This window comes from Spodoptera frugiperda, chromosome 27 (genome assembly GCF_023101765.2).
Source record: "Spodoptera frugiperda isolate SF20-4 chromosome 27, AGI-APGP_CSIRO_Sfru_2.0, whole genome shotgun sequence".
Taxonomy (NCBI): Eukaryota; Metazoa; Arthropoda; class Insecta; order Lepidoptera; family Noctuidae; genus Spodoptera; species Spodoptera frugiperda.
Window position 1 is genome coordinate 2,309,562 of NC_064238.1, and position 11,273 is coordinate 2,320,834.

General features: G+C 32.8%; 2 protein-coding genes across 2 annotated transcripts; both read right to left on the minus strand.

Annotated features, from left to right (window-relative positions):
* Positions 1-1,009: 1,009 nt before the first annotated feature.
* LOC118263512 (tyrosine-protein phosphatase non-receptor type 11) lies at positions 1,010-9,914 on the minus strand. Its single transcript, XM_035575548.2, has 2 exons — positions 9,602-9,914; positions 1,010-7,507 (listed from the first exon to the last, which is right to left on the minus strand). Exon 2 carries the CDS (start codon positions 7,404-7,406, stop codon positions 5,499-5,501), a length of 1,908 nt encoding a protein of 635 aa, XP_035431441.1. The 5' UTR covers positions 7,407-7,507; positions 9,602-9,914; the 3' UTR covers positions 1,010-5,498.
* A 646-nt stretch (positions 9,915-10,560) lies between these two features.
* On the minus strand, positions 10,561-11,215 carry LOC118263522 (uncharacterized). The gene is made up of 2 exons (XM_035575568.2): positions 10,903-11,215; positions 10,561-10,829 (listed from the first exon to the last, which is right to left on the minus strand). Exons 1-2 carry the CDS (start codon positions 11,101-11,103, stop codon positions 10,596-10,598), a joined length of 435 nt encoding a protein of 144 aa, XP_035431461.1. The 5' UTR covers positions 11,104-11,215; the 3' UTR covers positions 10,561-10,595.
* Positions 11,216-11,273: the final 58 nt, after the last annotated feature.

Consider the following 11,273-nt stretch of genomic DNA (forward strand, 5'->3'; position numbering starts at 1 on the left):
TAACAGAAAATATTATCACTGAACACTGAATGCACATTGCATTATGTATGCATCCTTATCCATGTACATAGATTTGAAAAGCTTTATCTTTCGATACAAAGGATTTGAGTGTACAAGTTTATCTGAAGGGTCAACTGTTTACATTTCAACGGGCGCAGCGCTATAGAGCATAGACGTCATGTCTCAGCTTCAATGCGCGCATGCATAAAATATTAGTGAATAATATGAATATCGGTATTGGAAGTGAATTATGAATAGGTACGAAATAGGAGTTACCGATATCGTATTCCCAGGACTGTATTGTTGACAATATTTTGACTATACAAGTAAACTTGTGGGTAAACACACCTCCACAGGATTATATAGAAGTTACAAAACCATCTTTTTCACATACACACATATGAAAAAAGTAATGAATTAGTTAGCCAAGGTTAAACCGTTTGTCGTTTTTTCTACGACGCATACAACCTTTGATATCAAAAAAAGTAAAAAAAATATTAAAATAGCCATAATTTTCAGGGGAGGGGATTCGACCCCTTCGTCCCCCGACTTTTGTCGATAAAATTAGATGTAGAACTCAGCCTTAACGGGTTAGAAGTCTCGCCCCTATCACATTGTATAGAAGTTAAAAAACCATCTTTTTCACATACACAGTAATGAAAAGTTGCTACTGCCTGCACATAATAAAGTTATTTTCTTTCAAGATACACCTTGTTTTAAAGTACCCAATATAATTAAGAAATGCCCTTTAGTAGTTCTTATATAATAATAATAAATCTTTATTTGCTTAGAATGTAGGTACATAGGAATAGGATGGAAAATTCTGAAATAGCTTTTCCATCAATTAATAATAAAATCAAATTCCTGTAAAAACGTTCAGTGCACATGTGCAGTTTCAATATATTGGCGCGAAAAAGATCAGCGCTATGCAAAGCACCATTGAGCCACAATGTAGCTAAGGTTCCTACTAAAAAGGACATCAGTTAACTAAGATAAAAACGATCACACAGTCGGTATCACATTTTATTGATAATATACAATAAAACACAACATATATTTTTATCGGACGATAAAACTTTTTCCTCTACCATCATACGATTACTTTAGCTCAGTTTTACAAATTGGAATAATAGTTTAAATAAAATGCCAACAACATATAATAGCTCTGAATAATTCAAGCAGTGACAATTTTTCTAAGTATTTAGATATTTGTTATACCCTTATTAGGGTGTGAATAAAATATTATAATTCGTGTACTAGGTACACTAAAACACCGATATAAGACGTTATTAATTTTTAATTATTAACAATTTATTTTTTATTTTAATATTTTTCATGTTTTGTGCGGTAGCCAATTTGTTACCAAGGACTGCTCAATGTAGTCAATCATTGTGTTGCTTTTAGTAATCTGTAAGGTACGAAATTACACCAAAATACATAATTATTTGGCTTATTGTGAACTAAAAACCAAACAATTTACACTACGTATATCCTTTATGCTGGTTAAACAAAAATCGCATATGTTTAAACTTTAAATTGGCCTTAATTTTTTATAAATACTTTCTTGAAGAAACATTATCTTTTTTACAGAATTTCCAAAAATGTAAACTTAATAAGTAACCCAGCTTAACTTTGTTATTAACAATTCTATTGCTCTTCGGGATAGGATAGATAAATCCTTATTTCTTATACATAATAGACATTTTCGCAGAAAATAAATTAGTAGTACCGATTCGCGCCATTTAAAGGCAAAAACAAAACAAAATTATATACAAATACATCAATTGTAGTGTGCGTTAACGGTATAATCGTTGTATATAAATAAAGTGTCTTACAGAGTAACTTTTATACTAGATACACACACTAATCCCTACATTTAATTATTACACCGAATACTATTTAATATTTATAGAAATAAAATAAAATTATCACTGCCTGAATTTGCCTACATATACAAAATGTACTACGTAATCTACGCGTACAAACAAAAAAAAAACATAAAAATAACGCACCATGTCATTACCATCAACTATACTTCACATAAAAAGCACCTCCGATTACAAGTTTTGACAAGAATATAAGTTTTAAAAATACAATTAATTTAAATTACTACTTTAAGTTATGGAGACTGGTTGGATATAAATTTATTTACAGAGGGCTTAGTACGAGTTTGTTTTACGTTTAACGAGAGCGCATCCGGCGCTCTGATTGGTTGGTTCATTCGCGCCAGCCAATCAGAGCGCCGAACGCGCTTTCGTTTCGTATTCGTTCAACGTAAAGCAAACTCGTACTAAGGGTACAGATGACTTGTAGAACATTTTTGTAAGAATATCTCGTTTGATTCCTTGTGAGTTCGATAGTACAACTACAGTACATACATACTACTATTGAATAATACATGAAATTATCTTTAAAAATCCATCAGTCAATTTAATACAAACAGTCTCCACACATTTTTCTTGCACAATTACCATTCTGTGGAAAATGAAAAACCTATTTCCTAAAATTATCGATTGATTTAACGTTCAGTAATAAAAACACTAACTAGGTATTCCTTCAGAGTTTATAAAAAAGATTGCACAGTTTTAGGGGAGCGTATGAGAAGACACCTAGGTACATTTATTCAATTCGTAAGTCGATTTCACATCTAACTAGGACTTAATTACATTTTTAATCTTAATACAACGTCTGTATCACTGCTACAAGTAGGTACTTAAGTCTAATTAGCTCTAGTACATATAGCAATCTTTTAAAGAGCCAATCACAAACTCACTTCACATTTAAAATTATATTCATGACGTATATTTTGTATTTTAATGTTTGGGATAGTACTATACTAGAGCTGTGTTATATGCTTGCAACCTGTGTTTGAAAACCCTTTCTCTTGCCATACGAAGGCCATGTATAAAGGTACATAATAAATTACATTTGTTTATGCAACGCTTACCATGCATTACTGACAAAAAAGACTAATGCACCTATTTATTACTTTTATAAACAAGCTCGTTAGAATTAATGGGCATACGATTTTACTTAAAATAACTATACAATTTATTGCCTTTTGAATTTATAGAAATTAAGGCACAAAATGTTTTGTACAATTTATTACTAAAAAAAATAACAATAAGCTGAGTGCATAAAAAACGTCTCCATTTTGATTTTATGGTAAGCGTTACGTAAACTTGACGAAATTTAGTGTTACCTATATGAAAACGTTTACCTATATGAATACGGTTGTCCAATTATATAAAAAATAACATTCTTTTCAAATCAAACTCCAATTCGAGATCACGTTAAAGTCAACTCCTGACTTTCGTGTAGTGCAATATTAAAGCAACAGTGTGATAAATTATTCAGGTCGCCGTTTACAACTAACATAATAGTTTTTAATTAACAACAATTATTTATTATTAGTTTCCTCTTAAGCTTCATACAAAACGTGTCACGACAGGGCACGGCTGAAAACATAAATGGTTTTAAACCACATGGTGATAATACGCGATACCAGTAATGAAATTGTTATTATTGGAAATATTTACCCAATTAAGGCATAATATTTTACCAAAGGCTGTATTTAATTAATAAATTTAGTTTACACTCCAGTTTGTCCTTTTGAGTGTAACTTCCATTCACATAAAAGTAACATTTAGTAGAACATACAAGGAATTATGTGCCGTGTCCTGTCACAATATATATTTTCAAGCATTTACACTCATTTTACATATACATATTTATTAATTTCCTTTATTAACGTGGACGTTAAGAAATTTTACAATAACCACAGGAGGAGAGATTATATTGTTTGCACGCTATGCATGCTGTCCGGATATGGATAAGGAGTTTAATGAAATCACGCAAGAGAAAAGTCTTGCACATTCCCTTGTAACTATAAATCAAACTTACAAGTGCTCATGACGTCACTACCCAAGTCGCCATCTTATGACGTCAATCGGAACGATCGTAGTACCAAAGAAATTAAAACCTAAGATCATTATAATACAATCAGGCCGGCAACTAAAATAAACTCAACTAAATATACAAAATATTATACACAATGCTAATTACATGTTTTATTGTGCGTAAAATTAGATTTCACCTTACTCTTTTATAACGGATTAATATTAATATACTTAAATTCCTTAAATTTCATCTGCATTGTTAAAATTAATTCCTTAATTTCATTCTTTAAAATATTGTATAAATAATATTTTTGTATGTAAAGTAACACATCGTATTTTATCTCCATACAACATCTCTAAGTGCATTGCAATTAGCAGATCAACATCACGCTCCTTAAAGTGACCATTCAGTTTGGTTAGACTATGAGTGAAACTTGCTATCTGGCAAGCCTTAATTCATTAATATTTTGGGTGACCATGTAGCTTGATTGACTCATAGACGTTCTAAACCTAATCGAAGTCAATCATGCAATAGCATTCCAATAAACATTTTTTTGTTCAAGTTTACATAAAATTTTAATTATACATTTCTAAATGCATAAAATGTATTACATAAAATTCATTGAAATTAATTGATATGGTTTATGACTTAAATAGGTACACGGTTTCGTTTTAGTTCTTTGAAAAAAGATCTGTAATACAAAACAAGGAATCTAGATAAATGTCTTTCGACGTTCGTGATCGTTCCGTATCGTTAAAAGAATTTATGAGATTGAGATTAGCTTCCGAAATATCTTTTATGAAGCGTGCAAAATTTAATCCACAATGATTTACAGATGGATTCGTTCAGGAGTGATCGATACTTGTCTAGACACCCTGATTTGTATTTCTCCATATACTAAATAAATAATTAAGTTAAATTGTTTACGTAGGGCATTAAAATGAACAAGGCATTCAAATAATCCTTTATAAGGTACTTTGTAGGCCATAATCGTTACATTGAACGGGAACTGTAGGGACTTCATTGTTGCAACCGCAATTTTCGCAGTGCAGTGGTAGTTCCTGGTAATCACTGGTAGCAACTTTTGGTTGATTATTATTGGCCGCAAAACGGGGTTGTGTGGACTCGACTTAAATTTGGGCACAGAACCAAAGATATTTTATCTAGCTGAAGATTTGTGGTACAAGATACATTAATATCATTGTTAATCATGGCCATTTTAATCCATCAACATTTTTATAGTGCAAGCCCAAGTTTTTCGACGATACTGTGATTTTGTTTTTCTAAAAAGACTACCTTTCTTATACAAGCAACAATCATAGCGAAGGAGTACTAATTTAAAAATAACCTTTAAAGGTATTTATATTCCTATATATTCTCCATCTTGTTCTCGCTATATCAAAAAAATAGACACCACTTTTATAGCTCAACTTATTCATGCACTATGAAAAATATTTCATAAAATGTTAAACATTTTTAATAAATCGTTTAAGCACGTGAAATACAATATTGGATAAGAGAACATGAATCTTCGACCTGCTATAATTTTCCACGAGATAAAGCCTTTGTCAAGAATTTCTTCGCGCTTTTAGCGCGCTTCATAAAAAAGGAACGGAATGCGACCACACTCGGGGAGAGTCTTGGCTAGATTCGGGACCAAGACCAATTCTCTGCTTCTCAGTTTCTATAAACTCTAACACGGCCATGTAAATAAACTTATATTGCGCCTCATTTTGCACCATACCAGATCGCTGGTCGCGCACCATCTGAACGGTACGATGGATGTCGATTTCACAATCGAAACCTTCTTTTCTTATTTGATCTAAGATCATATCGATAACTATAAACGTCCCGGTTCTTCCAATACCGGCTGAGCAATGGACGCATACGACCGCCTGTGCGGGAGGATCCGGCCCGGTCATAATCTGTTGTAGCCTATAATTTACATCTAACAATATGTTCAGGACCCTGCCTGGTTCCGACGGTACGCCGTGATCCGGCCACGCAGTGAAATGAAAATGATAAATAGTTCTTTTGACGCTGCACTCGTCCTTTTTCGTAACAACAAAGCGTCTCAACGTATAATCCGGGGTAGACGATTCAAATTCATTGTGTACTGTAAACTTTTTAAAGACTTCAGTTTTATTTAATTCTGGCCAGTACCGCTCGCATTTAACTTTACCACGCTCGATTTCTTTCGTAGTCATTATAATTATACGAACGTCCTCCTGCCATATCATAGACCAAAATGGATAAATAGTAGTCGATAAACAACCTTGAGTGGCGATGTATAACTTGTTGTAGACGTGATCCACAATACCATTCTCAGTTTCTTCTGTCGATTTTGGAATTGTGGTATTAACATAATTCGGATTTGTTCGAAGGACACAAGGCTCGAAAGGTGGGGTTAATTTAGTACCATTGCCTTGAACTTTCACGTTAGCTAATTTTTCTTCACAAACTATGACACTAGTGTGGACTGGAGACGATTTTTCTTTATTCTTAGAAGGTGTATTATCTCGACTTGAGCCGTTTTCGTAACTTCCATTACTAGAATCATGACAATCTGAGCCTGGGTCGATCATCTCACAACGGATATAATTTGCGTTTATGTAGTCGGAGCCAGGAGGTGCGTCAGGAGGTATGTCCTTCAGTACAACACGAGTGCGATCGAAAGGTATAATATTTTTGTACCTATTTTTCCGTATGTTTTCTGGTTTCGATCCTTCCATTCTGTCGAAAAGTTGTAGATTTTCCATCATTTGTAACGTTTCAAACTCTTCCCAAAAGCCTTGCTTGTAAGCCATACTCTCGATTGGACCCTCGTTTTCCTTTTGAAGTTGTTTTACTCGTGTATGGAAATGTCGGACTTGGATACGAGTGGCGTTAAACGGCTGTATCAGTCGCAACACTTCGCCTGTGGTTTCAACCATAGGGAAGTTTCTATAATGTTCTATTAAACTGACAAGATCATTAAATTGTGTACCACCGCCTACATCGTACTTATTATCTTGTCGTCGGATGATGACGTGCGTGACACGATCTCGGGTCCTCACTGAGAGAACAAAGTCACCCGGCTGCCGCTGCGATTCTCGTACAAGGAACGAGCCATTTTTACCATTTTCTAACATCACTCGCTCTGCTTCTTTCGCAGTTAGCTGTCCATGGTACCAACGTTCTGTAGTAGGGTCGGCACAATTGAGAGGCGTTTTTAACCGGATGATATTGCCATTTTTCTCACGCAATTGACACTGATTGTCCATATAGTATTGAACAAGTTCGGAAAGTGTGGCGAATTTCTCGCCTCCGTAAAGGTCCAGAAACTCGCCATTATTTTGTATTTTAATGTGTGTAACTTCATTGCCTCGCCGCACAGACAAAGTAAAATCACCCTTATTGCTCATGCTGGGTCTTGCCAAGAAGTAGCCATCGTGGCCACATTCCATGAGTATCCTTTCCGCTTCCACCCCTGATAGTGTTGGGTGGAACCATCTTCGTGTTATCATCTTACTCTAATAAAAGCACCACCTTCGATACTTACAATATGCTAAATTACTGTGTGTATTTCTTGATTCCTAAAATTTCGCCATGCATCCTCATTTCTCATCTGGAAATAAAGACAACAACATTTGTAAGAAAGTTAGACTCAATACAATTCCATTATTTTACATATAAATTGTATAATAGTACAAGGGGCCTTAACTCTAGCTGCAATTTAGATAAAATCATAATTGGTGAATCCTATATTTATTTTTCTTAGTATCCTATTTACCTTAGAAGTTCTTGATTTAATTGAAGAGAATTGAGAGATTAAATTAATCACATATGCATATACAGCATGTATGTATGTAGCATGTTTACTTAAAAAGTCATATTTATTGTAGCATTATTGTAACAGAAATAGACCATGGACACAATTAGATACTACATTGTTTTGTTACTATAATAAGGATATCTTAAATTAGAAATTAATTTACACCAGCAGGAAAATTACTGTACCCAATGGTGATTAGTTCACAATATTATTACCTACATGGTTTGTGTTAGTTTATAAGTTTATAACTATGGTTGTTAAAGTAGTGAATAGCAAATTGTGTAAATAAAGTGGGATATACAATGAACTTTAGGATTTTAACTGTTTAATTTGTAACAATGGGAAGACTACATAATATAGTATGTAGTCTTTAAAAGACAAATTACTCTAATAGGTATACCTATTAGAGTAATTTGCAAATAGCAACTCGATCAACTCTATAAAGGAAAACACTAAATATAGGAACATTTTAACCATTGATGATTCAGTGAACATTTCAGTGCTATGAGGAATAACATGAGAATAATGAATAAACTCCAGACCTAAACCACAGACATAATCAGAATTTATGACTCCTTAGTTGTTTATTATTTAACTTGTTATTATAACAACTAAACAATGAGAGGACACAATAACAATGAGGATAATTTTTCATAAGCTTGTTTTTATATAATATATATTTTTTTTACTAGTATAATTTATATTTAATGTGGAATTGGCTATCATTCTGCCCATAGTTGTATCCGCCAATGGGTTAATACCAAATAGCCTTGACAACCACCTTAAGAGGCTGGCGTTAGGCGGATGGATCAAAGGCCTGTTACAGAAAACAGTTCTTTTAGAAATGGTATGTATTGTGAGGAGGCTCTAAAGACAGAAAGTCTCTAGAGGCTTAACCATTGGTAGCTTGCTCCTGCTACTGGCCGGCTCCTATTTTAATATTTTTAAATATATTTTTTGTTAAAAATGTAATTTTAAATAACTACATCTTATTATTATATTGAAGGCAAGAGGCTAGGCAAGTTAGTAAGTTGTATAAAAGCCAATTTACTTCAAGCAGTCAATTATCAACTCTCAATTGTCTAAATAGTGGTTGTACAAACTGATATATTTTTAATACTACTTTCACATAATATGTGAAAGTTAGTTTTTACCATAACATAATTTTTTATTAAAGTAATAACTTTCAAACTTATAAATAATTTTGGGTAATATACCAAATATTTTTGAGGTGTTCCTAAATTAAATTAAAGGAAGTTATGGACATTAATAAATGAAATAAGCATAGAGGCCCTTTCAATAAAATTTATCTCTATACTTATGTGGATTTCTATAAGATTGTATTGTTTATAGCAGACATTCAAGTAGGTACCTACAATTAGTATCTATTATAAAACAACAAATGGGTAATGAATCAGTAGTATTGTTTCTTCATTTAAGTTTACAGCCAGGAAGTGTGATTGTTTGTGCAAAACCAGTCTTAAGTTGTTTTGTTATGTTCAAGGTGCAATGTCAATAGCTTATAACACTCTGTTCATAACAATACATAACTTGGCAAAATTACGATACAAACCTGTGAAGTTTACATGTAAAATATGACATCATCCTATCATTGAGATGTGAACTCAAAAAGCAAATAATGCACTTTAATGTCACACACTGACTTTTCAAGTGGACACTTAATATTAAAATTCATATCATTTTACCGAGATACCACTGGATATTGCGCGAAACACCTCGCATAACTGCAAGGTATATTTTATACATTCACTATAATAAACTATGTATTGTTATACGGACGGAACGAATGCACAAAGGTACACCCTATTAAACTTTGTTTTACAACTCGAATACTGTTTCTAAATAATAATTTAAGAAAATACTTACTTCAAAAAAGGCACCCTATCTTCTTACAGTGAACGATATCCCTCAAAATAGGAATTATATGTACCGAAGTGCTGTTGCTATGCTGACACTAGATTTTTTTAAAACACTGTTTTCAAGGGCGTGTGAACACACTAACTTATTTAAGTAAACTATCAACTAAAGATGTTGTTAAAATTAAAAATTAACTTGATACTGTATTGGTAAACGAAACCAATGGTTGAAAAAAAATATATTTCACACAAAAAGAAGCAGAAAATGAACTCCGTGCCCGAGTTGCCTGCTGCCAGAAATGTCAGTTAACTTTTTAATTGGTGTTGCCCGCATAATAACATGTGTGACATAATACAAAATGTTACCATTACCGTAAAACTCGTAAAATAATGATCATTTTTCATAATGTGATATTGTAATTTGTACTTAATATTCTTTTACTTGTTTTAAATTTTCAGACACCAAAATAACATACTTTTCAATTTTTACCTGTCTGTTTATTGTAACGAATCTTTGAAATAGCTGGACCAACATTGACGGTTTTTTTTGGCAGGTAGCTGATTTACTAAGGAGTAACTTGGGCTACTTTTGTTTTTAATTATTTTATAATGCATATGGATAGGTATTCTATGCATTATGTAGACGTAGGCATGTAGTAAAAAGCGGTTAATTCAATATTACAAACACACAACAAATTTCATTTATATGTTTTGTGTATAAATTAGGATGTGTACAACAGATGTACAGATTAAACATGCAACTCGTTCCAAATTATTAAGTGCCTATTATTCATACATACCTACGTCAGATTTGTATATAAACTAAAATTACTGACTAAAATCCATCCTACTACTGCTTGTCGAGCCGGAGCCCCGGTAGAACCACTAGGTAGTCCGTAGCTCCAGATGAGGCATCGCCTTCCCCCCCCCCAGGCACTGTGATTAAAATTAGTAAAAATAAAACAGTAATTACAAAACCTTAATATATTTATTTACTCATAATTTCATTTATCATTAGTACCTCCAGTAGCAGATTTGATTTTACCAAAGTAGCTAGACAATACTTTTTTAACAGCGATACGTTTGTTCTGAGATGAACATTCCCCTTGCTGATTTGATGACTTGTTCCAGTGTTCAAAACTTTGACGTCTAAATATTTTCCCTAAGGATTGCCATTTTTGTTCTGGACTCATTTCTTTATCTTCAAAATTTTCTTTACTTCCAGACGGCCGATCACCCTGTAAAATAAAGTAGGTAAGAAAACGCAAAATCAAGTACCTAATTACAAATTGGATTTCAAAAAGTACTTACGTCATTGGATTTGGTTGGACGAAGCTGATTGCGAAAGAAATTGGATATAGATTTCTTCCAAGTTTTGGGATTTTTATAAGAGTTTAATTCTAAGCTTCCTGAACCTTCAGCAGGTATCTTTTTACTTTTCTTCATGCACGTTTCATCGTCTTCTTTAGGAATTGTCTCGTTTTGCACTAGATAAGCTTCAGGACACAGCATTACGATTTTAATATCAAAAATCCTTCGCAGTTTTCACTATAAAGTATTCAAAATTATTTTTAATTTATTTGTGTATGTCATTTCGTCATTTGTTTTCAAAAAGTCATATTTATTTGAAAAAAGAAACTATTTTATATGGAACTATTTTGTCACAATACTCTATAGACGTG

What these genes read in the sequence shown, in the direction of transcription:
- LOC118263512 (XM_035575548.2), bottom strand. Translation starts at nt 7,406, where the DNA reads ATGATAACACGAAGATGGTTCCACCCAACACTATCAGGGGTGGAAGCG.
- LOC118263522 (XM_035575568.2), bottom strand. Translation starts at nt 11,103, where the DNA reads ATGCTGTGTCCTGAAGCTTATCTAGTGCAAAACGAGACAATTCCTAAA. An exon ending in GTCCAACCAAATCCAATGAC is followed by an intron (nt 10,830 to 10,902) that starts GTAAGTACTTTT and finishes TTTATTTTACAG; the next exon opens with GGTGATCGGCCGTCTGGAAG.